The 27,632-nt window shown below is 44.4% G+C and overlaps 1 protein-coding gene across 1 annotated transcript; it reads right to left on the bottom strand.

Moving 5' to 3' along the window:
* Window positions 1–16,060: 16,060 nt before the first annotated feature.
* On the bottom strand, window positions 16,061–25,306 carry LOC109909499 (ClpB family mitochondrial disaggregase). The gene is made up of 9 exons (XM_031795407.1): window positions 25,021–25,306; window positions 22,140–22,195; window positions 21,978–22,022; window positions 21,293–21,454; window positions 20,894–21,050; window positions 20,739–20,812; window positions 20,503–20,622; window positions 17,664–17,768; window positions 16,061–16,717 (listed from the first exon to the last, which is right to left on the bottom strand). The coding sequence occupies exons 1-9, from the start codon at window positions 25,289–25,291 to the stop codon at window positions 16,496–16,498; spliced, it is 1,212 nt and encodes a 403-aa protein (XP_031651267.1). The 5' UTR covers window positions 25,292–25,306; the 3' UTR covers window positions 16,061–16,495.
* Window positions 25,307–27,632: the final 2,326 nt, after the last annotated feature.

Raw genomic sequence — 27,632 nt, forward strand, 5'->3', positions numbered from 1 at the left:
CATCTATTGTTCAGCGAAATAACAACACAATGTCAAATACAGGTACCCTAGTAAAATAATTAACATCCAATCACATTAACCGTTACTCATCCAATCACATTAACCGTTACTCATCCAATCACATTAACCGTTACGTATGTAGCTGCTGCTCATGTTGGTATCTGTACTGATGGCGCAAAAGCCATGACAGGGAGACATAGTGGAGTGGTAATGTGTGTGCAAGCAGTTTCTCCCAACGCCACTTGGATACACTGCAGCATCCAACAAGAGGCTCTTGCTGCCAAGGGAATGCCTGACAGCTTGAAAGACGTTTTGGACACTACAGTGAAAATGGTTAACTTTGTTAAAGCAAGGCCCCTGAACTCTCGTGTATTTTCTGCGCTATGCAACGATATGGGCAGCGACCATGTAACGCTTTTACAACATACAGAAGTGCATTGGTTATTAAGGGGCAAAGTATTGACACGTTTTTTAAATTGAGAGACGAGCTTAAAGTTTTCTTTACTGACCATCATTTTCACTTGTCTGACCGCTTGATGATGAGGTGTTTCTCACACGACTGGCCTATCTGGGTGATGTTTTTATTTAAAAAAATGTTGATTTCACCTTTATTTAACCAGGTAGGCTAGTTGAGAACAAGTTCTCATTTGCAACTGCGACCTGGCCAAGATAAAGCAAAGCAGTGTGACTCAGACAACAACACAGAGTTACACATGGAGTAAACAATAAACAAGCTAATAACACAAACAAGTCAATGACACAGTAGAGAAAAGAAAGTCTATATACAGTGTTTGCAAAAGGCATGAGGAGGTAGGCAATAAATAGGCCATAGGAGCGAATAGTTACAATTTATCAGATTAACACTGGAGTGATAAATGAGCAGATGATGATGTGCAAGTAGAGATATTGTTGTGCAAAAGAGCAGAAAAGTAAATAAAATAAAAACAGTATGGGGATGGGGTAGATTGGGTGGGCTATTTACAGATGGACTATGTACAGCTGCAGTGATCGGTTAGCTGCTCAGATAGTTGTTCATTCCACCTGAATGATCCAAATCTAGGATTACAGGGAATCTCCGCAACTATATTAAACGTGCGGGACAGAATTGAGGCTATGATTAAGAAGTTGGAGCGATTCTCTGTCTGCATTAACAAGGACAACACAGATCATTGTATGATTTTTTGGTGTGCAAATTAACTCAAGCTTATGGACAATGTCAAATGGGGCGGCAAGTAGCCTAGTGGTTAGAATGTTGGGCCAGTAACCGAAAGGTTGCTAGATTGAATCCCCGAGATGACAAAGTAAAAATCTGCCGTTCTGCCCCTGAACAAGGCAGTTAACCCACTGTTCCTTGGCCAACATTGTAAAAAAGGTTTTTAAAAAATGTGATATAGCAAAGCACCCGAGTGAGTTGGGTGCTCAATTACTTTCCTGAAACGGATGACACAAACAACTGGATTCGGTATCCCTTTCGTACCCTGCCTCCAGTCCACTTACTGATATCTGAACAAGAGAGCCTCGTCGAAATTGCAACAAGCAGTTCTGTGAAAATTGAATTGATTCCGAAGCCACTGCTAGAAACCATCAAAGCAGACTGTGTCTTGGCAAATCACGCTGTTAAGACACTGATGCCCTTTGCAACAGCGTATCTATGTGAGAGTAGATTCTCGGCCCTCACTAGCATGAAAACTAAATACAGGCACAGACTGTGTGTGGAAAATGATTTAACATGGAGACTCTCTCCAATACAACCCAACAGAGTTATGTGCATCCTCTCAAGCACACCCTTCTCATTAACCTGTGGTGAGTTATTCACACCCTTCTCATTAACCTGTGGTGAGTTATTCACACCCTTCTCATTAACCTGTGGTGAGTTATTCACACCCTTCTCATTAACCTGTGGTGAGTTATTCACACCCTTCTCATTAACCTGTGGTGAGTTATTCACACCCTTCTCATTAACCTGTGGTGAGTTATTCACACCCTTCTCATTAACCTGTGGTGAGTTATTCACACCCTTCTCATTAACCTGTGGTGAGTTATTCACACCCTTCTCATTAACCTGTGGTGAGTTATTCACACCCTTCTCATTAACCTGTGGTGAGTTATTCACACCCTTCTCATTAACCTGTGGTGAGTTATTCACACCCTTCTCATTAACCTGTGGTGAGTTATTCACACCCTTCTCATTAACCTGTGGTGAGTTATTCACACCCTTCTCATTTACCTGTGGTGAGTTATTCACCATTTCCAATGAACAAATAAGGTTTTATATGTAAAATGGTTAAATAAAGAGCAACATTATTATATTTGTATTTGTGCCCTGGTCCTATCCTATGTCACTTCCCACGAGCCGGGTTGTGACAAAAACTCAAACTCATTCTTATGTTTGATAAATGTATCATATAGTGTGTGTGTGTGTGTGGCAGGCTTACAATGATGTCAAAAAACAACATTTGAGAGTGCGCTGACCCTGGTGCTTAGAGGGGGTACGCAGCTGGAGGTTGAATGTTTGAAGGGGTACTGTCGTGGAAATGTCCTCTATTTACCAAATCATGGGAGCAAACCACAACACGAATCAGAGTTAGTTATAAAAGTCCATCTTTAATTATATCAGCTCTATCACAACCCTGTGACTCTCAGATCAATTCAGTGTCTATCAATGAATTCTCCGAGAGTCCCTTCCACATTGCAACTGAGATCCTTTAATAGCAAAAAACACACATAGCCAGACAGCATAGATATAATAAATCGTTCAGCTTTGTCTCCTAAACGATGTTATTTTCTCAAACTCAGAACCATAAACCAATCCTCCATATCAACAGGCATATATCAAATCCATCCTATCTTGACAAGATCACAGAGACACACTGACTGGCACACAGACATTGTGGAGTCAAGAGATACACGCTTGACCTCTCCCCTCTCTCCGGCCCAAGCAACTTAGTCTTGACATAGAACAGATGCTGCAACCCCGCCACAGTATTATACAAACACATTCTGATGAGAAGTAACTTACAAACATATGATGAATATAAAACATCTTACCTATGTTACCAACCAATTCTGATTATTCCCCAACAGTACAGGCCTATAAAAAGTTTGGGAAACACTGTCCTAGGGGGACAACTGAAGAACCCCGTTGGAATCTTTTTTCTTAGAGTGTAATAAAGAGATGAAGCATCAAAGTAGACTTTGCATAATGCAACAATCTGGTTAGCAACAGGTTACCTGTAGTCTACCTGTGTGGTTGTGTTCGTGTGTGGTTAATGTTTGTGTGTGTGGTTGTGTTTGTGTGTGAGTGGGCTTGTGTTTGTGTGTGAGAGTGTGGTTGTGTTTTGTGTGTGGTTGTGTTTGCGTGTGAGTGTGGTTGTGTTTTGTGTGTGGTTGTGTTTGCGTGTGAGTGTGGTTGTGTTTTGTGTGTGGTTGTGTTTGCGTGTGAGTGTGGTTGTGTTTTGTGTGTGGTTGTGTTTGCGTGTGAGTGTGTTTGTGTTTTGTGTGTGGTTGTGTTTGCGTGTGAGTGTGGTTGTGTTTTGTGTGTGGTTGTGTTTGCGTGTGAGTGTGGTTGTGTGGTTGTGTTTTGTGTGTGGTTGTGTTTGCATGTGAGTGTGCTTGTGTTTGTGTGTGTGTGTGGTTGTGTTTTGTGTGTGGTTGTGTTTGCGTGTGAGTGTGGTTGTGTTTTGTGTGTGGTTGTGTTTGCGTGTGAGTGTGCTTGTGTTTGTGTGTGTGTGAGTGTGGTTGTGTTTTGTGTGTGGTTGTGTTTGCGTGTGAGTGTGGTTGTGTTTTGTGTGTGGTTGTGTTTGCGTGTGAGTGTGGTTGTGTTTTGTGTGTGGTTGTGTTTGCGTGTGAGTGTGGTTGTGTTTTGTGTGTGGTTGTGTTTGCGTGTGAGTGTGGTTGTGTTTGCGTGTGAGTGTGGTTGTGTTTTGTGTGTGGTTGTGTTTGCGTGTGAGTGTGGTTGTGTTTTGTGTGTGGTTGTGTTTGCGTGTGAGTGTGGTTGTGTTTGCGTGTGGTTGTGTTTGCGTGTGAGTGTGGTTGTGGTTGTGTTTGCGTGTGAGTGTGGTTGTGTTTTGTGTGTGGTTGTGTTTGCGTGTGAGTGTGGTGTGTTTGCGTGTGAGTGTGGTTGTGTTTGCGTGTGGTTGTGTTTGCGTGTGAGTGTGGTTGTGGTTGTGTTTGCGTGTGAGTGTGGTTGTGGTTGTGTTTGCGTGTGAGTGTGGTTGTGTTTTGTGTGTGGTTGTGTTTGCGTGTGTGTGTGGTTGTGTTTTGTGTGAGTGTGGTTGTGTTTGCGTGTGGTTGTGTTTGCGTGTGAGTGTGGTTGTGGTTGTGTTTGCGTGTGAGTGTGGTTGTGGTTGTGTTTGCGTGTGAGTGTGGTTGTGTTTTGTGTGTGGTTGTGTTTGCGTGTGTGTGTGGTTGTGTTTTGTGTGAGTGTGGTTGTGGTTGTGTTTGCGTGTGAGTGTGGTTGTGGTTGTGTTTGCGTGTGAGTGTGGTTGTGTTTTGTGTGTGGTTGTGTTTGCGTGTGAGTGTGGTTGTGTTTTGTGTGAGTGTGGTTGTGTTTGCGTGTGGTTGTGGTTGTGTTTTGTGTGAGTGTGGTTGTGGTTGTGTTTGCGTGTGAGTGTGGTTGTGGTTGTGTTTGCGTGTGAGTGTGGTTGTGTTTTGTGTGAGTGTGGTTGTGTTTTGTGTGAGTGTGGTTGTGTTTTGTGTGAGTGTGGTTGTGTTTTGTGTGAGTGTGGTTGTGTTTTGTGTGAGTGTGGTTGTGTTTGTGTGAGTGTGGTTGTGTTTGTGTGTGAGTGTGGTTGTGTTTGTGTGTGAGTGTGGTTGTGTTTGTGTGTGAGTGTGGTTGTGTTTGTGTGTGAGTGTGGTTGTGTTTGTGTGTGAGTGTGGTTGTGTTTGTGTGTGAGTGTGGTTGTGTTTGTGTGTGAGTGTGGTTGTGTTTGTGTGTGGTTGTGTTTGTGTGTGAGTGTGGTTGTGTTTGTGTGTGAGTGTGGTTGTGTGAGTGTGGTTGTGTTTTGTGTGAGTGTGGTTGTGTTTGTGTGTGAGTGTGGTTGTGTTTGTGTGTGAGTGTGGTTGTGTTTGTGTTTGAGTGTGGTTGTGTTTGTGTGTGAGTGTGGTTGTGTTTGTGTGAGTGTGGTTGTGTTTGTGTGTGAGTGTGGTTGTGTTTGTGTGAGTGTGGTTGTGTTTGTGTGTGAGTGTGGTTGTATGCGAGTGTGTTTTTTTCTTCTTCTGTGGTTGTGTGTGGAGGAATGTGTATGTATGGAGAATACAGTGGGCGTGTGTGGTTGTGTTTGGTTGTGTGTGGAGGAATGTGTATGTATGGAGAATACAGTGGGCGTGTGTGGTTGTGTTTGGTTGTGTGTGGAGGAATGTGTATGTATGGAGAATACAGTGGGCGTGTGTGGTTGTGTTTGGTTGTGTGTGGAGGAATGTGTATGTATGGAGAATACAGTGGGCGTGTGTGGTTGTGTTTGGAGGAATGTGTATGTATGGAGAATACAGTGGGCGTGTGTGTGTGAAGTAGAGTTGAACTGTGAAGGTACATCCTCAGTAGCTTAAACTCTACTTCAATCCATAAGATGTCCTCTCCATCTCTTTCACACACTCTCGATTTCCCACTTTCATGTTCTCCCCGAAGTCCCAATATGTTCCCCTCCATCTCTAACCTCTTTCTCTCCTCCACCCTCCACATCCCCTTCTCTTTAATTCTCTCTCCTCCCTCTCGGTCTCTGTTAAGCGGGAGCTGCTCTGTCTCTCAGGGCGTAGGAGGATGGTGGAGGGGAAAGAGGTTGGGTTTCCGTTTCCCTATAATCTAATCAGAGAAATGGCAGCAGGCAGAAATAGCCTGATGGACAGACTAAGAGACTCTCTTCATCATCATCCTCTTCTTCCTCAGGACAGTCAAATGCACGCGCGCACACACACACACACACACACACACACACACACACACACACACACACACAAACAACTCTTTGAAAGTGATTGTGTGTAGATCAGTGCCTTCAGAAAGTATTCTTAACCCTTGACTTATTCCACGTTGTTGTTACAGCCTAAATTCAAAATGGACAACATACATTTTTTCTCTCTCACCCATCTAAGCAACTCCAGTGAATATTTGGCCTTGTGTTTTAGGTTATTGTCCTGCTGAAAAGTGAATTTGTCTCCCAGTGTCTGTTTGAAAGCAGACTAAACCAGGCTTTCATCTAGGAGTTTACCTGTGCTTAGCTCTATTCCGTTTCTTTTTATCCTGAAAAACTCCCTAGTCCTTGCCGATGACAAGCATACTCATAACATCATGCAGACACCACCATGCTTGAAAATATGAAGAGTGGTACTCAGTTAATATGTTGTGTCATGTTAAACACTTTTATATTATTGCACACAGAATGAGTCCATGCAATTTACAGTGAATTCGAAAAGTATTCAGACCCCTTCACTTTTTCCACTTTGTCATGTCACCTTCTTCTAAAATGGATTAAATAAAAAAAATGTTCTCATCAATCTACACACAATACATAAATACCTTGTTTACATAAGTATTCAGACCCTTTGTAATGAGACTCGAAATTGAGCTCAGGTGCATCCTGTTTCCATTGATCATCCTTGAGATGTTTCTACAACTTGATTGGAGACCACCTGTGGTAAATTCAATTGATTGGACATGATGTGGAAAGGCACATAACTGTCTATATAAGGTCACACAGTTGACAGTGAATGTTAGAGCAAAAACCAAGCCATGAGGTCAAAGGAATTGTCTGTAGAGACAGGATTGTGTTGAGGCACAGATCTGGGGAAGGGTACCAAAACATTTCTGTAGCATTGAAGGCCCCCAAGAACACAGCGGCCTCCATCTTTCTTAAATGGAAGAATTTTGGAGCCACCAAGACTCTTCCTAGAGCTGGCCCCCCAGCCAAACTGAGCAATCGGGTGAGGGAGCTGACCAAGAACCCAATAGTCACTCTGACAGAGCTCCAGAGTTCCTCTGTGGAGATGGGAGAACCTTCCAGAAAGGTTCTGCAGCACTCCACCAATCAGCCTTTATGTTAGAGTGGCAAGACGGGAGCCACTCCTCAGTAAAAGGCACATGACAGCCCACTTGGAGTTTGCCAAAAGGCACCTTAAGGTCTCTCAGACCATGAGAAACAAGATTCTCTGGTCTGATGAAACCAAGATTGAACTCTTTGGCCTGAATGCCAAGTGTTAAATCAGGAGGAAACCTGGTACCATCCCTACGGTGAAGCATGGTGGTGGCAGAATCATGCTGTGCGGTTGTTTTTCAGTGGCAGGGACTGGTAGACAAGTCAGGATCGAGGGATAGATGAAAACCTGCTCCAGGGCGCTCAAGGACCTAAGACTGGGCCGAAGGTTCACTGCAGAGAAGAATGGAAGAAATTCCCCAAATACAGGTGTGCCAAGTTTGTAGCATCATACCCAAGAAGACTTGAGGCTGTAAACGCTGCCAAAGGTGCTTCAACAAAGTACTGAGTAAAGGGTCTGAATACTTATGCAAATGTCTATTTCAGTTATTTATTTTTTATAAATGTACACACATTTCTAAAAACCTGGTTTTGCTTTGTCATTATGGGATATTGTGATGTCATTATGGGATATTGTGATGTCATTATGGGATATTGTGATGTCATTATGGGATATAGTGTGTAGATTGATGAGGGGAAAAAAACAATTGAATCCATGTTAGAACAAGGCTGTAACGTAAACAAGTTGTGGAAAAAGTCAAAGGGTCTTGCTGGACTTAAGCACATTTTTACTTGCCATAAAAAAGGGGTTGAATACTTATTGACATTTCAGCTTTTCATTGTTAATTAGAAAAATATAGAAACACATAATTCCACTCTGACATTATGGGGTATTGTGTGTAGGCCAGTGACACCAAATCTAAATGTAATCCATTTTAAATGTAGGCTGTAACACGATACAATTCTGTTAAAGTCAAGGGGTGTGAAATACCTTCTGAAGGCACCGAGTGTCCAAAACATTAAGAACACCGGTTCTTTCCATGACAGACTGACCAGGTGAATCCAGGTGAACCCAGGTGAAAGCTATGACCCCTTATTGATGTCACTTTGAAATCCACTTCAAATCAGTGTAGATCAGGGATGGGCAACTGGCAGCCTTTGTAGGCCCACAAATCAATTTCACAAAAAATAAATACATGGTTTTATTTTTGGGGGGGGGGAGGGGGACTCAGTCGGGGTCTCAACTTACTGTTAAGGGTTAGAATCATAGAATACGTGAGGTGCATTTTCGAAATGTGGTTGTGCATCAGCAGTCACTCAATTAAACCCATGTCAGCTAAATGTTTTTTACATGGTTAAGTTAGTCTAGCGGCCAGCTATGGTCCAATTACTGACTGGGGTGGGGCCCATTGGTCGTCAGTTACCATATTAAAAACGGAAAAGATTGGCCTCCATCCTATGGCAAAATGGGTAGAATTGCAGGAAATTAGCTGCAAAATAAACTGCAAATGTTTCTCTCCACCCCCATGACAAAATGAGTAGAATTGCAGCAAACTTGATTTAAAACTGCAACGTTTTCTCTCCGCCCCATGGCAAAATGTGTACAATTGCAGGAAATTAACTTTAAAACTTCAATTTTCTCTTCACTGTCACGAGCAGAGGGGGGGGGGAAGCTAAAATGTGGCCCCTCATTATTGAGTTCCGATGTGGCCCCACCCCCCATCGAAGTTGCCCATCCCTAGTGCAGATGAAGGGGAGGAGACAGGTTAAAGGAGGATTTTTAAGCCTTGAGACACAGATTGTGTGTGTGTGTCAATCAGAGGGTCAATGGGCAAGACAAAAAGATTTAAGTGCCTTTGAACGGGGTATGGTAATAAGTGCCAGGCACACCGGTTTGTGTCAAGAACTGCAACGCTGCTGGGTTTTTCACGCTCAACAGTTTCCCGTGTGTATCAAGAATGATCCACCACCCAAAGGACATCCAGCCAACTTGACACAACTGTGGGAAGCATTGGAGTCAACATGGGCCAGCATCCCTGTGGAACGCTTTGGACACTTTGTCTCTGTGTATCTGGGAGTGGCAGGCAGCAAGGCACTGTCTGCTGTGTGTGTGTGTGTATCTGGGGGGTCCAGCAGGTCCAGTCCTGGTGAGCGGGTCTGTTTCTCTATGCTAATTCCCTCCCTGCAGGGGAGAAGAGGTTCTACATCTCTATGGAACCCTGGTAGAGAGACACAGAGGAATGACCCTCCCACATTCCCTCCTTACCTTCTGGAAAACCAGCCCCACCATCACACACACGCAAAATGCTCTCTCTCTCTCACGCACACTGCTCACAGAATGCACACAATCCCAATCAATTCCTCAATCACGTTATGTCCCCAGAACGACAACTGTTATTGTTCTAGAATTCCCACCCAGACTGTGTGACACATCATACAGACAGGATGGAGTGACAGTGGAACAGGACACACAGACAGGATGGAGTGACAGTGGAACACAACACACACAGACAGGATGGAGTGACAGTGGAACAGGATGGAGTGACAGTGGAACAGGACACACAGACAGGATGGAGTGACAGTGGAACACAACACACACAGACAGGATGGAGTGACAGTGGAACAGGATGGAGTGACAGTGGAACACAACATACAGACAGGATGTAGTGACAGTGGAACAGGATGGAGTGACAGTGGAACAGGATGGAGTGACAGTGGAACACAACATACAGACAGGATGGAGTGACAGTGGAACAGGACACACAGACAGGATGGAGTGACAGTGGAACACAACATACAGACAGGATGGAGTGACAGCAGACAGGATGGAGTGACAGTGGAACAGGATGGAGCGACAGTGGAACACAACACACAGACAGGATGGAGTGACAGTGGAACACAACACACAGACAGGATGGAGTGACAGTGGAACAGGACACACAGACATGATGTAGTGACAGTGAAACACAACATACAGACAGGATGGAGTGACAGTGGAACAGGACACACAGACATGATGGAGTGACAGTGGAACAGGACACACAGACAGGATGGAGTGACAGCAGACAGGATGGAGTGACAGTGGAACAGGATGGAGTGACAGTGGAACACAACACACAGATAGGATGGAGTGACAGTGGAACAGGACACACAGACATGATGGAGTGACAGTGGAACAGGACACACAGACAGGATGGAGTGACAGCAGACAGGATGGAGTGACAGTGGAACAGGATGGAGTGACAGTGGAACACAACACACAGACATGATGGAGTGACAGTGAAACACAACATACAGACAGGATAGAGTGACAGTGGAACAGGACACACAGACATGATGGAGTGACAGTGGAACAGGACACACAGACATGATGGAGTGACAGTGGAACAGGACACACAGACAGGATGGAGTGACAGCAGACAGGATGGAGTGACAGTGGAACACAACACACAGACAGGATGGAGTGACAGTGGAACACAACACACAGACAGGATGGAGTGACAGTGGAACACAACACACAGACAGGATGGAGTGACAGTGGAACACAACACACAGACAGGATGGAGTGACAGTGGAACAGGACACACAGACAGGATGGAGTGACAGTGGAACAGGACACACAGACAGGATGGAGTGACAGTGGAAAACAACACACAGACAGGATGGAGTGACAGTGGAACAGGACACACAGACAGGATGGAGTGACAGTGGAACACAACATACAGACAGGATGGAGTGACAGCAGACAGGATGGAGTGACAGTGGAACAGGACACACAGACAGGATGGAGTGACAGTGGAACACAACACACAGACAGGATGGAGTGAAAGTGGAACAGGATGGAGTGACAGTGGAACACAACACACACAGACAGGATGGAGTGACAGTGGAACAGGATGTAGTGACAGCGGAACACAACACACGGACAGGATGGAGTGACAGTGGAACAGGATGGAGTGACAGTAGAACACAACACACAGACAGGATGGAGTGACAGTGGAACAGGATGGAGTGACAGTGGAACACAACACACACAGACAGGATGGAGTGACAGTGGAACAGGATGTAGTGACAGCGGAACACAACACACGGACAGGATGGAGTGACAGTGGAACAGGACGGAGTGACAGTGGAACACAACATACAGACAGGATGGAGTGACAGTGGAACACAACATACAGACAGGATGGAGTGACAGTGGAACAGGATGGAGTGACAGCAGAACACAACACACACAGACAGGATGGAGTGACAGCAGAACACAACATACAGACAGGATGGAGTGACAGTGGAACAGGATGGAGTGACAGCAGAACACAACACACACAGACAGGATGGAGTGACAGCAGAACACAACACACACAGACAGGATGGAGTGACAGTGGAACACAACATACAGACAGGATGGAGTGACAGCAGAACACAACACACAGACAGGATGGAGTGACAGTGGAACAGGACACACAGACAGGATGGAGTGACAGTGGAACACAACACACAGACAGGACGGAGTGACAGTGGAACAGGACGGAGTGACAGTGGAACACAACATACAGACAGGATGGAGTGACAGTGGAACAGGACGGAGTGACAGCAGAACACAAGACACAGACAGGATGGAGTGACAGTGGAACAGGACGGAGTGACAGTGGAACACAACATACAGACAGGATGGAGTGACAGTGGAACAGGACGGAGTGACAGCAGAACACAACACACACAGACAGGATGGAGTGACAGTGGAACACAACATACAGACAGGATGGAGTGACAGTGGAACAGGACGGAGTGACAGCAGAACACAACACACACAGACAGGATGGAGTGACAGTGGAACACAACACACAGACAGGACGGAGTGACAGTGGAACAGGACGGAGTGACAGCAGAACACAACATACAGACAGGATGGAGTGACAGTGGAACAGGACGGAGTGACAGCAGAACACAACACACACAGACAGGATGGAGTGACAGTGGAACACAACATACAGACAGGATGGAGTGACAGTGGAACAGGACGGCGTGACAGCAGAACACAACACACACAGACAGGATGGAGTGACAGTGGAACACAACACACAGACAGGACGGAGTGACAGTGGAACAGGATGGAGTGACAGCAGAACACAACACACAGACAGGATGGAGTGAAAATAGAACACAACACACAGACAGGATGGAGTGACAGTGGAACACAACATACAGACAGGATGGAGTGACAGCAGACAGGACGGAGTGACAGTGGAACAGGACACACAGACAGGATGGAGTGACAGTGGAACAGGACACACAGACAGGATGGAGTGACAGCAGACAGGACGGAGTGACAGTGGAACAGGACACACAGACAGGTCCGAACAAGACAAAGACAGGAATCTCCATTGATCACAGCAATTTTATTTACAACATGATGTGTGTTCGTATACAAGAATGAAAAACATGTCTCTTCTGTAGCTCGGCTCCTTGTAAACATGAAGGATTACATTCACAAATATATAAATACTATTTACATCTCGACATTTCCAAGATGGATTCCCACCAAACACCACTAAACATATTCATGACAAAGGAGGCGATGCTTAACATTTAACATGCAACTACTGAAACATTTAACATGCAGTTTATTGAGATCCATCATTTATCATCCATAAACTTTAGTTAATGTGTTCTTTCTAATAACACATTTTACATGACTCAGATGACTTGGTCTGCTGGCGGACTGTTCTCACAAGACTCTGAAACAACACTATAGACAACACTATATACAACACTAACTTCTAGCTTTGGCTTAACAACACTATATACAACATTATAGACAACTCTATAGACAACTCTATAGACAACACTATATACAACACTATAGACAACACTATAGACAACACTATATACAACACTATAGACAACATTATAGACAACACTATAGACAACACTATAGGCAACACTATAGACAACACTAACTTCTAGCTTTGGCTTAACAACACTATAGACAACACTATATACAACACTATAGACAACACTATAGACAACACTATAGACAACACTATAGACAACACTATATACAACACTATATACAACACTATAGACAACACTATAGACAACACTATAGACAACACTATAGACAACACTATAGACAACACTATAGACAACACTATATACAACACTATATACAACACTATATACAACACTATATACAACACTATAGACAACACTATAGACAACACTATATACAACACTATAGACAACACTATATACAACATTATAGACAACACTATAGACAACACTATAGACAACACTATATACAACACTATAGACAACACTATATACAACATTATAGACAACACTATAGACAACACTATATACAACACTATAGACAACACTATATACAACATTATAGACAACACTATAGACAACACTATATACAACACTATATACAACACTATAGACAACACTATATACAACACTATATACAACACTATAGACAACACTATAGACAACACTATAGACAACACTATATACAACATTATAGACAACACTATAGACAACACTATATACAACACTATATACAACACTATAGACAACACTATATACAACACTATATACAACACTATAGACAACACTATAGACAACACTATATACAACACTATATACAACACTATATACAACACTATATACAACACTATATACAACACTATATACAACACTATAGACAACACTATATACAACACTATATACAACACTATATACAACACTATAGACAACACTATATACAACACTATAGACAACACTATAGACAACACTATATACAACACTATAGACAACACTATATACAACACTATAGACAACACTATATACAACACTATAGACAACACTATAGACAACACTATAGACAACACTATAGACAACACTATATACAACACTATAGACAACACTATAGACAACACTATAGACAACACTATAGACAACACTATAGACAACACTATAGACAACACTATATACAACACTATCTTCTAGCTTTGGCTTAATGTTTCGATTTCTTTAAATCAATCAACTACTTCTATAAATGTCTTCATATACAGGTTTATCCATATGTTTGTTTGTTTGTTTGTTTGTTTGTTTGTTTGTTTGTTTGTATGTATGTATGTATGTATGTATGTATGTATGTATGTATGTATGTATGTATGTATGTATGTATATATATATATATATAAATAAATAAGGTACCAGTCAAAAGATTGGAAACCACTACTCATTCCAGGGGTTTTCTTTATTAAAAATAATAATAATTCTACATTGTAGAATAATAGTGAAGACATCAACACTATGAAATAACACATATGGAATCATGTAGTAACCAAAACAAGTGTTACCACTTTTTATTTTTACAATTAGCCACCCTTTGCCTTGACAGCTTTACACTCTTGGCATTCTCTCAACCAACTTCATGAGGTAGTCACCTGGAATACATTTCAATTAACAGGTCTGCCTTGTTAAAAGTTAATTTGTGGAATTTCTTTCCTTAATGCGTTTGAGCCAACCAGTTGTGTTGTGAGAAGGTATGGTTGATATACAGAATATAGCCCTATTTGGTAAAAGACCAAGTCCATATTATGGCAAGAACAGCTGAAATAACCAAAGAGAAACAACAGTTCATCATTACTTTAAGACATGAAGGTCAGTCAATGCAGAAGATGTCAAGAACTTTGAAAGTTTCTTCAAGTGCAGTCGCAAAAACCATCAAGCGCTATGATGAAACTGTCTCTCATGAGGACCGCCACAGGAAAGGAAGACCTAGAGTTACCTCTGCTGTAGAGGATAAGTTCATTAGGGTTACCAACCTCAGAAATTGCAGCCCAAATAAATGCTTCACAGAGTTCAAGTAACAGACACATCTCAACATCAACTGTTCAGAGGAGGCTGCGTGAATCAGGCCTTCACGGTGGATTTGCTGCAGAGAAACCACTACTAAAGGACACCAATCAGAAGAAGAGACTTGCTTGGGCCAAGAAACACAAGCCATGGATATTTTACTGGTGGAAATCTGTCCTTTGGTCAGATGAGTTCAAATTTGCGATTTTTGGTTCCAACTACCATGTCTTTGTGATTCGCAGAGTAGGTGAATGGATGATCTCTGCATGTGTGGTTCCCACCATGACGCATGGAGGAGGGGGTGTGATGGTCTGGGGGTGCTTTGCTGGTGACACTGTCATTGATTTATTTAGAATTCAAGGCACACTTAACCAGCATGGCTACAACAGCATTCTGCAGTGATACGCCATCCCATCTGGTTTGCGCTTAGTGGGACTATCATTTGTTTTTCAACCGGGCAATGACCCAAAACACACCTCCAGCCTGAGTAAGGGCTATTTGACCAAGAAGGAGAATGATGGAGTGCTGTGTCAGTGACCTGGCCTCCACAAATCACCCGACCCGACCCCAATTGAGATAGTTTGGGATGAGTTGGACTGCAGAGTGAAGGAAAAGCAGCCAACAAGTGGCAACGCCTTCAAGACTGTTGGAAAAGCATTCCAGGTGAAGCTGGTTGAGAGAATGCCAAAAGTGTGCAAAGCTGTCATCAAGGCAAACGGTGGCTAAGAATTTGAAGAATCTCAAATATATTTAGATTTGTTTAACACTTTTTTGGTTACTACATGATTCCATATGTGTTATGTCATAGTGTTGATGTCTTCGCTATTATTCTACAATGTAGAAAATCATTTAAAAAAAAAGAACAACCCTTGAATCAGTAAGTGTGTCCAAACGTTTGACTGGTACTGCATATATATATATATATATTTTTTTTTTGTTCTATAAAGGAACTATTGCCCTTTCCTCCAGCTTCCTCATCAACGGCTGCTCTCCAATGATGATATGGAAAGACGTAGTTAATATCTGTCCTAACTGAGGCTAGATAAATAGTATAAAACAGGCAAATGGGTGATTTAACCCTTCAGGCTACATCGACGAGGACATGGGCTGTAGTCACTGAAGCTGCCTCAGGGAACTGATAGGGACTTGACTCATCAGTGTGTGTGTGGATACAGTATGAAGGGTAGAAGACAGCCAGTGTGAGAAAGGGAGAGAGACCATGATGTGTTTCTTATGAGACGTGTTTTATTTTACATTATAAACTGGGTGGTTCGAGCCCTGAAAGCTGATCGTCTGACAGCCGTGGTATATCAGACCGTATACTATGGGTATGACAAAACAATATTTTTACTACTCTAATTACGTTGGTAACCAGTTTAAAGTAGCAATAAGGCACCTCAGGGGTTTGTGATATATGACCAATATACCACAGCTATGGGCTGTGTCCAGGCACTCCATGTTGCGTCGTGCTTAAGAACAGCCCTTAGCCATGGTATATTGGCCATATACCACACCTCCTTGGGCCTTATTGCTTAATTAACTCCATGAAAACCAACTCATGACTATGAGGTGATAGGTTATTATGAGGTGATAGGTTATTATGAGGTGATGTGACGACAGTAGACCCCAGAGTATATATACACAGTGGGTGCTGTGTGTTAGTGATCGGGGCTGAGAGGAGGGCGTATGTCCAGCGTCCGTGCTGTGCTGTCCTTCCCCACTACCTCCAGACGCAGACTGGGTACGCCCTGCTCCAGCCCTTCCTGCCCCTCGGCCCCGCCCCTGTCCTCTGAGTGGACAGACAGGCGGAGGGTGCAGCCCTTAGGAAGGAGCTCCTGCTCATAGGCTGCTGCCAGTTGGTTGACCACCCTCCGCTCCACCTGGTAACACAACAAACCAGACCAGTCAGGCCTAATACTGACACACGAGCTCAACTCAAAACCAGTGTGTGACCTGTTTTTGTGTTTGATTCAACAACTGAACGGGGTTGAAAATGTTTACCTGACAGCTGAACGGGTTCAATGTTAACCAGATGACGAACAGAGAATATACAGATGTCCTATTATAATACTAGTAAAGTATTTCTTTAGAAAAGCTGAGTATTTCTGACAATTGGACCATAATTGTTACCTATTAAAATGTCCAATGTAGCTGTTTTTATCTTAACATCAAATCATTTCTGGGTAACAATGAAAGGACCTTACTGTAATTGTTTTCTAATAAAATGGTTAAAAAAATAACCGAATTAGCTTCTTAGCAAAGAGCAATTTCTCAAGCAATCATTTTTCTAGGACTGTCTGGGAGTGGTCTGAGTGAGGGGTCTGATTGGACGAGCTTAAAAGGGAGGGATATGCAACCTGAAAACTTGCTGTTATTGGCAGAGGTTTTGAAACTCTCTCTGTTGTTATTGGTCCATTAACTTTTACCATCTGGTGAGGTCACCAATCAGGCCAAAACTCCATCCCACCAAAACAGGCTGGAATTCCAGCCCGTCTTATCAAACAAACAGCTCTCACACTAAAAGGGTTTTATACGTTTCACAACCTCAGTGTGGGGGAAATAAATATACACACACACAACACGGAACAATCAGTCTGGGCCTCCAACTCTCCTGATGTAGACAGTAAGGAAACAGAGGGGGAGACAGATAGGTGGGAGAGTTCTGCACGGACTCTTTTTGTTAGTTGAAGCAGATACATTCACTGTGTGTACCTGTAAGTGTGTGTGTGTGTGTACCTGTAAGTGTGTGTGTGTGTACCTGTAAGTGTGTGTGTGTGTACCTGTAAGTGTGTGTGTGTACCTGTAAGTGTGTGCGTGTGTGTGTACCTCATGTTTGATGGAACGAGCTCCGTAGTGCAGGTTGTAACCTCCAGCCAGCAGGTCCAGAACAGGGCGGTCCCACAGCAGAGTGATGTCATGCCTCTGCTTCGCCTAACGAGGGGGAAAGAAAGAAAGAAAGAAAGAAAGAGAGAACATCAAATTCAACATACCAATTAGGATCTGGATAAAAATACTTCAATCAGTCATAGAGCCCATTGCCCTTTATGGTTGTGAGGTCTGGGGTCCGCTCACCAACCAAAATTTCACAAAATGGGACAAACACCAAATTGAGACTGCATGCAGAATTCAGCAAAAAATATCCTCTGTGTACAACGTAGAACACCAAATAATGCATGCAGAGCAGAATTAGGCCGATAGCCACTAATTATCAAAATCCAGAAAAGAGCCGTTAAATTCTACAACCACCTAAAAGGAAGTGATTCCCAAACCTTCCATAACAAAGCCATCACCTACAGAGAGATGAACCTGGAGAAGAGTCCCCTAAGCATGCTGGTCCTGGGCCTCGGTTCACAAACACAAACACACCCCACAGAGCCCCAGGACAGCAGCACAATTAGACCCAACCAAATCATGAGAAAACAAAAAGATAATTACTTGACACATTGGAAAGAATTAACAAAAAACAGAGCAAACTAGAATGCTATTTGGCCCTACACAGAGAGTACACAGCGGCAGAATACCTGACCACTGTGACTGACCCAAACTTAAGGAAAGCTTTGACTATGTACAGACTCAGTGAGCATAGCCTTGCTATTGAGAAAGGCCGCCGTAGGCAGACATGGCTCTCAAGAGAAGACAGGCTATGTGCACACTGCCCACAAAATGAGATGGAAACTGAGCTGCACTTCCTAACTTCCTGCCAAATGTATGACCATATTAGAGACACATATTTCCCTCAGATTACACAGACCCACAAAGAATTCAAAAACAAACCCAATTTATCTACTAGGGGAAATACCACAGTGTTCCACCACAGCAGCAAGATGTGTGACCTGCTGCCACGAGAAAAGGGCAACCAGTGAAGAACAAACACCATTGTAAATACAACCCATATTTATGCTTATTTATTTTCCCTTGTGTACTTTAACCATTTGTACATTGTTACAACACTGTATATATATATATATATATATATAATATGACATTTGTAATGTTTTTATTGTCTTGAAACTTCTGTATGTGTAATGTTTACTGTTAATTTTTATTGTTTATTTCACTTTTGTATATTATCTACCTCACTTGCTTTGGCAATGTTAACATATGTTTCCCATGCCAAGAAAGCCAATTAAGAGAGAGCGAGAGACAGAGAGAGGAGGTGGAGAGAGAGAGCGAGAGACAGAGAGAGGAGGTAGAGCGAGAGCGAGAGACAGAGAGAGGAGGTAGAGAGAGAGCGAGAGACAGAGAGAGGAGGTAGAGAGAGAGCGAGAGACAGAGAGGAGGTAGAGAGAGAGAGCGAGAGACAGAGAGAGGAGGTAGAGAGAGAGAGCGAGAGACAGAGAGAGGAGGTAGAGAGAGAGCGAGAGACAGAGAGAGGAGGTAGAGAGAGAGCGAGAGACAGAGAGAGGAGGTAGAGAGAGAGCGAGAGACAGAGAGAGGAGGTAGAGAGAGCGAGAGACAGAGAGAGGAGGTAGAGAGAGAGCGAGAGCGAGAGACAAAGAGAGGAGGTAGAGAGAGAGCGAGAGACAGAGAGAGGAGGTAGAGAGAGCGAGAGACAAAGAGAGGAGGTAGAGAGAGCGAGAGACAGAGAGAGGAGGTAGAGAGAGGTCAGGGTGACAGTGAACCACAGCACTAGATGGGAGATGGGTGTCATTTCTCCCCGTGTTAAAGAACAACAATAAGCATCTTGTGCTAATTCACATGGACCTGATTCATCAACCGAGTTAAAGCTGCGAAATGTCACTTTTTTGGGGCGACTTATAGTTATAGATCTGTCATTCTCATTGAAAGCAAGTCTAAGAAGCGGTAGATCTGTTCTATGTTCTCTATTTCTATGTTTCCTGTTCTTAATTTTTTTTTTTTTTATATTTTTATTTTTTTGAGTCTTTTACATTGGATTTTGTACACCAGCTTCAAACAGCTAAACACACAATATTTGGGGTTATGGAAAATATATTTCACAGCGGTTTAGATGAGAAAATGATTCTCTACATGAACTGAAATTAGGCCAACTATTAGAATTTTAGCAACCAGGAAATGGCGGAGCGATTTCTGCACAGTGCATCTTTAACACGGCAAGCATTTCTTAATTAACATCTCTGACCCAATAGAGTCAGATGAAGAAGTTACCATTGATCTGAGGTCAGCTTGGTGCTTTTCTCTGGATGGTTAAGGTTAGGATTTTAGAAGGCTGAACTGATCCTAGGTCTGTGCATAAGGTCAACTTCTACCCGAGGAGCCATAGCTAGCTAAATCCTGCAATAAGAACTGCTATTGTCAACCTTCATCACATCACCGGAGGTACGTACGCGTACGCACACGCACACACACACACACACCATTTCCCTGAGGCAGAGTTGGCTGACAGAAACAGAGTGATATTGATATTTAAATATTTATGAAAGTTCATGTGATGTTAAACACTACAATCAGATCAGAGCAACCAGGGACAGCAGTGTTTATTGATCTGAGTGAGTCTCTCTCGTCAACACACACCAATGAAAAACACCCATATGGTGAGTATAAATCACACACAACACACGGTCCATAATACTACGCAATAGCAAACTCACACGGGCACAGAGTCACCCATAACCCCCCACACACACAACCCCCCCCACACACACACAACCCCCCCCCCCCCCCACACACACACACCACCGGTTACCTTCTTGGCCCAGAAGTTGAGCTCTTTGCTGACAAGCTGCTGTAGTTCAGAGGGGCAGAACGGCAGGAAGTAGACAATCTCATTGATCCGCCCCAGAAACTCATCCCTCCGGAAATGGGCCTAGGGAGGAAACAATGAATTCACCAATAAGAGCATTTCAGAATAGTGGCTCAACCAATCTGTGGTGTATGTGTGTCAGCGAGATGCTGTGATTAGGTATATGATGAGGGCGTTACCTTCAGAATAGGGCGAATTACAGCGTCCTTAAACTGCCTGGAGATGGTGACATCATCCCTCTTCTGAACATCGTCTGGAGAAAAGGAGCAGTTAACTAACTACCTGTTGGTCTATAGTGTGTGTGTGTCTGTGCATGTGCATGTGTGTGTCTCACCCAGGTTGTCGGCCAGTTTCCTGCGGCTGAGCTCCTGGGCCTCCTGGCGGAGCTGCAATGCATGCTGAGCGATGTCGTCACTGGCCACGTTTGAGGTCATGATGAAGATGGCGTCCTTACACTCAATGGTCTTCCCCTTCCCATCTGTAAGACGGCCCTGAGAGAGAGAGAGAGAGAGCGAGCGAGAGCGAGAGACACAGAGAGAGAGAGACAGAGAGCGACAGAGAGAGAGAGAGACAGAGAGAGACAGAGAGAGACAGAGAGGGAGAGACAGAGAGAGAGAGAGAGACAGAGAGAGAGAGAGAGACTCAAAGATCTAGAAAAGTGACACAGTAGAACCTGTGATTTTGTACGGTTAAAAAAAACGTTCTGTGTGTGTGTGTGTGTGTGTGTGTATACCTCATCGAACAGCTGTAGCATGATGGTCAGTACGTCTGGGTGGGCCTTGTCCACCTCGTCAAATAGAACCACGGCATTGGGATACGCCTTCAACTGTTTAGTCAGCTGACCTCCCTCTTCATGACCAACATAACCTGGAGGAGAACCTATGAATTTAGCCACCTAGACAGAGAGAGAGAGAGAAAGAGACAGAAAGAGACGTAGAGAGAGGTGGGGAGCAAGGTAGAGAGAGATTGTGAGAGAGGGAGAGATAGACGGCGAGAGATGGCAGAGAGAAAGAGAGAGAGAGAGATGAAAAGGTAGAAATTGAGAGAGAATTATGATAACAGGTAGATGAACCTATTGAACTGAAGATGACGTCAGACGACTACTTCCTCTGATACAAACACAATGTTTTGGGGCCGTATGGGAAGAGTGAGAGTTCTCTCCTTCAGAGAACATCACTATGTGTTTCTGTGGGAACCTGGACACATCTCTTTGAATTGAATTGTGGGCGATGAGAGGTTAGACAGGGTTAAACTGTTCATGACAGAGACTGGGAAGCTGGTCCAAACGATGGCAGTAGATGATCCAGACAAGCCCTCGGCCACAGTAGAATAGTGTATCCCAGCCTGAGGACATTCCTGGCTGTGGGAACATGAAGTCTCTTCCTGGTTGTGGGAAAGTGTTATTGATGATGTCATACCTCGTGCTTCTCCTGGAACTCGGACATGTCCATGCGGATGAATCCCTGAGAGAAGAAGGGGCGTGGTTAATGAGCAGTAATAACACACGGCTACATAGTATGATCAGTTTTGCTGATACCATGTGATTTCAGCTTTACTGTGTGAACGTGTGTGACTGTAACCTTTTTCAGGTCCTTGTGCATATAACGAGCCACCTGTTTGGCCAGCTCAGTCTTACCTGTGGGAAGAGGAGAACAGTAACCAATCAGAGTGCAGTATGGACAGAGCTTTGAATGTCAATGGTCTGACGAGAATCCACTGCCCAACCAAGCCTCTGAAAATTCTAAAGATGATCTCACATGAAGCTCTCAACATTATAATGATGATCTGGGTGGAATCTAAGGTATATCTCTGATCTGCTGATTGGCTATGAGTTGTTGTCCCTGCTATCTGATTGGTGGATCAATAACGAGAAGGAGGGTTGGTTGATGATGGTTTTGGAATCACTCACTCTCAAGCAGTAAAATATTCCTCTCATAAATATTTATCTCCATATAGACGGTCTGTGTGTATTATCTCCATATAGACGGTCTGTGTGTATTATCTCCATATAGACGGTCTGTGTGTATTATCTCCATATAGACAGACGGTCTGTGTGTATTATCTCCATATAGACTGTCTGTGTGTATTATCTCCATATAGACAGTCTGTGTGTATTATCTCCATATAGACTGTCTGTGTGTATTATCTCCATATAGACAGACGGTCTGTGTGTATTATCTCCATATAGACAGACGGTCTGTGTGTATTATCTCCATATAGACGGTCTGTGTGTATTATCTCCATATAGACGGTCTGTGTGTATTATCTCCATATAGACGGTCTGTGTGTATTATCTCCATATAGACGGTCTGTGTGTATTATCTCCATATAGACGGTCTGTGTGTATTATCTCCATATAGACGGTCTGTGTGTATTATCTCCATATAGATAGATGGGGACTGGCCATGTGTTAAATATTAATGTCCCCTGGCCACTGTCGCTGGAGGCAGAGAGAATATGAACACTGCCCCCCCCCTCTCACACACACACCATGCATCCCTAAACTATGTCATATCTTACCCAGAACCACTGCTGCTGACTCTGTGTGTGTGTGTTTGTGTGTGTGACAGTGTATGAGTGTGTGTGTGAGTATGTTTGAGTGTGTGTGTGTGTGTGAGAGTGTATGAGTGTGTGTGTGAGTATGTTTGAGAGTGTGTGTGTGTGAGAGTGTATGAGTGTGTGTGTGAGTATGTTTGAGAGTGTGTGTGTGTGTGTGTGTGAGAGTGTATGAGTGTGTGTGAGAGTGTATGAGTGTGTGTGAGAGTGTATGAGTGTGTGTGTGAGTATGTCAGAGTGTGTGTGTGTGTGTGTGTGAGAGTGTAGTTCTATAGGGCTGTGGTTGGGTCAGAGAGCTCAGTAGAGGTCAAGTGAACAGTCCTAGCGTAGTTGCCAGATCAGTTTGTAAATGGCATGGCAACCAACGTCAGAGGAGTAGGCTAAAGCACAAACAGATCATGTTGTAGGCTACTTATGATGTAATTGTAGGCTACTTATTATCGTTGGCTATCCATTCATGCTTTTGTATACACTGTTGATATTTGAAAATTGACCAATGACATCATGCCACAGCCAGCCATGATTACAATCACCTGTGTGTGTCCAATGGAAGCCTGTATATATACTGGTGCAGTGTTTAACAGTAAACCCTGAAGAAGACTGTATATATACTGGTGCAGTGTTTAACAGTAAACCCTGACGAAGACTGTATATATACTGGTGCAGTGTTTAACAGTAAACCCTGACGAAGACTGTATATATACTGGTGCAGTGTTTAACAGTAAACCCGTGTCTTCTCCTGGTCTTTTAGCCAGGCTACTGCTACGGACAGGCTCCATGACATCACAGCTGAGTGGTAAAAATGAGTGGAAAGAGGGATGTAGAGAGAGAGGGATGTAGAGAGAGAGGGATGTAGAGAGAGAGGGATGTAGAGAGAGAGGGATGTAGAGAGAGAGGGATGTAGAGAGAGGGGGATGTAGAGAGAGGGGGATGTAGAGAGAGGGGGATGTAGAGAGAGGGGGATGTAGAGAGAGGGCTGTAGAGAGAGGGATGTAGAGAGAGGGATGTAGAGAGAGGGATGTAGAGAGAGGGATGTAGAGAGAGAGGGATGTAGAGAGAGGGATGTAGAGAGAGAGGGATGTAGAGAGAGAGGGATGTAGAGAGAGAGGGATGTAGAGAGAGAGGGATGTAGAGAGAGAGGGATGTAGAGAGAGGGATGTAGAGAGAGAGGGATGTAGAGATAGGGCTGTAGAGAGAGGGCTGTAGAGAGAGGGATGTAAGAGAGAGGGATGTAGAGAGAGGGATATAGAGAGAGGGATGTAGAGAGAGGGATGTAGAGAGAGGGATATAGAGAGAGGGATGTGGAGAGAGGGATGTAGAGAGAGGGATGTGGAGAGAGGGATATAGAGAGAGGGATGTAGAGAGAGAGGGATGTAGAGAGAGAGGGATGTAGAGAGAGAGGGATGTAGAGAGAGGGATGTAGAGAGAGGGATGTAGAGAGAGAGGGATGTAGAGAGAGAGGGATGTAGAGAGAGGGATATAGAGAGAGGGATATAGAGAGAGGGATGTAGAGAGAGGGATGTAGAGAGGGATATAGAGAGAGGGATGTAGAGAGAGGGATGTAGAGAGAGGGTTGTGGAGAGAGGGATGTGGAGAGAGGGGTGTAGAGAGGGGGGTGTAGAGAGAGATTTAGAGAGAGGGATGTAGAGAGAGATTTAGAGAGAGGGATGTAGAGAGAGGGCTGTAGAGAGAGAGAGGGCTGTAGAGAGAGAGAGGGCTGTAGAGAGAGAGGGATGTAGAGAGAGAGAGGGATGTAGAGAGAGAGAGGGATGTAGAGAGAGGGATGTAGAGAGAGAGAGAGGGCTGTAGAGAGGGCTGTAGAGAGAGGGCTGTAGAGAGAGGGCTGTAGAGAGGGTTGTTGGCTGTTGAGAAAGGGATATAGAGAGAGGGATGTAGAGGAGTTACCGATTCCAGAGGAGCCGAGGAAGAGGAAGACAAGGGGATGTTCTTCGTCATACCAGCCATTCTCCTTCCTCCTAATCGCTATAGACAAAGAGAGAGAGAGTGAGATGGTTAGAGAGAGAGAGAGAGTGAGATGGTTAGAGAGAGAGAGATGGTTAGAGAGAGAGAGATCTCTAAAGCTGTATCCATCAATGCCTCGGGAGGCAGAGGGATAATTATCACAGGCTATCCTGCCTCCCCACTCCCTCTCCCCCCCGTCAACCCCCTTTCCCATCCTCCCTCAATCCCTTCTCCTCTCCTCCCCCTCTCTCAGTCAGTAGGGCCATTAGCCAGAGGTAATCGTGTTAGCCTCCCCGGCGCAGCCAAAGCTAAATCTGGTTAGCATGGATCTGAGCCTCTCTCTCTCTCTCTCTCTCTCTCTCTCTCACACACACACACACACGACTCGCCCAGAGAAGAGAGCCTTGCGTACCTTACCCAACCATACCCCAGCAACCAACCCCCCCCCCCCCCCCCCCCCCCCCCCTCCTCTGGGCAGGAGGGAGGGGGGAGGCACAGTAGGTGAGGGAGGGGGCGTGAGGGAGGAGAAAGGAGAAATAAAACACAGGGAACTTGGTCTGGTTCCAGCTGCCAAAAACACACATTACAATACATGTCTTCATATCTCAGTCTGGTTGGACAGGCAGCAGAGAGGACGCTGTAGTTTCTCAACAACCACCATAATGAGCTGTGTGTGTGTGTGTGTGTGCTATGTCCACTCTGTGAAAGAGAAACCCGTTGATCCACCTCTCCCTGTCGTAACAGCACACTCCACCCGTCAAAGTACAAACATCTCACTAAAACAGAAATAGAACGATAGAGGAAGAGAAGACGAGATGAGGAGAGAGGAAGAGAAGACGAGATGAGGAGAGAGGAAGACGAGATGAGGAGAGAGGAAGACGAGATGAGGAGAGAGGAAGAGAAGACGAGATGAGGAGAGAGGAAGACGAGATGAGGAGAGAGGAAGACAAGATGAGGAGAGAGGAAGGCGAGATGAGGAGAGAGGAAGACGAGATGAGGAGAGAGGAAGACGAGATGAGGAGAGAGGAAGACGAGATGAGGAGAGAGGAAGACGAGATGAGGAGAGAGGAAGAGAAGACGAGATGAGGAGAGAGGAAGAGAAGACGAGATGAGGAGAGAGGAAGAGAAGACGAGAGAGGAAGACGAGGTGAAATAGAGAGGAAGACGAGATGAGGAGAGAGGAAGACGAGATGAGGAGAGAGGAAGACGAGATGAGGAGAGAGGAAGACGAGATGAGGAGAGAGGAAGACGAGATGAGGAGAGAGGAAGACGAGATGAGGAGAGAGGAAGAGAAGACGAGATGAGGAGAGAGAGGAAGAGAAGACGAGATGAGGAGAGAGAGGAAGAGAAGACGAGATGAGGAGAGAGAGGAAGAGAAGACGAGATGAGGAGAGAGAGGAAGAGAAGACGAGATGGAGAGAGAGGAAGAGAAGACGAGATGGAGAGAGAGGAAGAGAAGACGAGATGGAGAGAGAGGAACGGAGAGATTAAGGAGGTTGAGTTGAAAGGGGACACAGGGGTTGAGGGAAATAAGAGAGAGGGAGAGATATGAGAGTTGGTAGAGAGATGGATTGAGAGAATGAGAGACGGAGGAATTGGTAGAGAGATAAATTGAGAGAAGGAAGAGTGATTGTCATGAAAATGAATACTGACGCCCACAGGCTATACTTCTACGAGTCAGTCTGAGTTACTACTGTCTGTGTGTGTGTGTCTGTGTGTGTGTGTGTCTGTCTGTGTGTGTGTCTGTCTGTGTGTGTGTCTGTGTGTGTCTGTGTGTGTGTCTGTGTGTGTGTCTGTCTCTGTGTGTGTGTGTGTGTGTCTGTGTGTGTGTGTCTGTGTGTGTGTGTGTGTGTCTGTCTGTGTGTGTGTCTGTCTGTGTGTGTGTCTGTGTGTGTGTGTGTCTGTGTGTGTGTGTGTGTGTGTGTGTGTGTCTGTCTGTGTGTGTGTGTGTCTGTGTGTGTGTGTGTCTGTGTGTGTGTGTGTGTGTCTGTGTCTGCCTGTGTTAAACAGACTGAATGACAGTGTAACCTGCAGAAGAGAGCGTCTGTGTTAGCTGATTGAGATTGACTTTGACAGAAGGACACACCGACAGCCCTCAAAGGACATGTTCTAGAACAAGAACACACACACACAACCCCCCCCCCCTGAGGTACTGACCAGGTCTGCTAGGGTAGAGGACTATAATGTGATAAGAAGAGGATCATCCTCCACAATAACTTCTAAAAAGGATCAATCTACTCCTTCCTGTGTGTATGGGGTGTGTGTGTGTGAGTGGTGTGTGTGTGTGTGTGTGTGTGTGTGTGAGTGGTGTGTGTGTGTGAGTGGTGTGTGTGTGGTGTGTGTGTGTGAGTGGTGTGTGTGTGTGGTGTGTGTGTGTGTGCGGTGTGTGTGTGAGTGGTGTGTGAGTGGTGTGTGTGTGTGAGTGGTGTGTGTGTGTGTGTGAGTGGTGTGTGTGAGTGGTGTGTGTGTGTGAGTGGTGTGTGTGTGGTGTGTGTGAGTGGCCAATCAGTGTCCAAACAGGTAGCCATGACAGTATAATGAGAGAATATTCTGTG

This window comes from Oncorhynchus kisutch, linkage group LG18 (genome assembly GCF_002021735.2).
Source record: "Oncorhynchus kisutch isolate 150728-3 linkage group LG18, Okis_V2, whole genome shotgun sequence".
Lineage (NCBI taxonomy): Eukaryota > Metazoa > Chordata > Actinopteri > Salmoniformes > Salmonidae > Oncorhynchus > Oncorhynchus kisutch.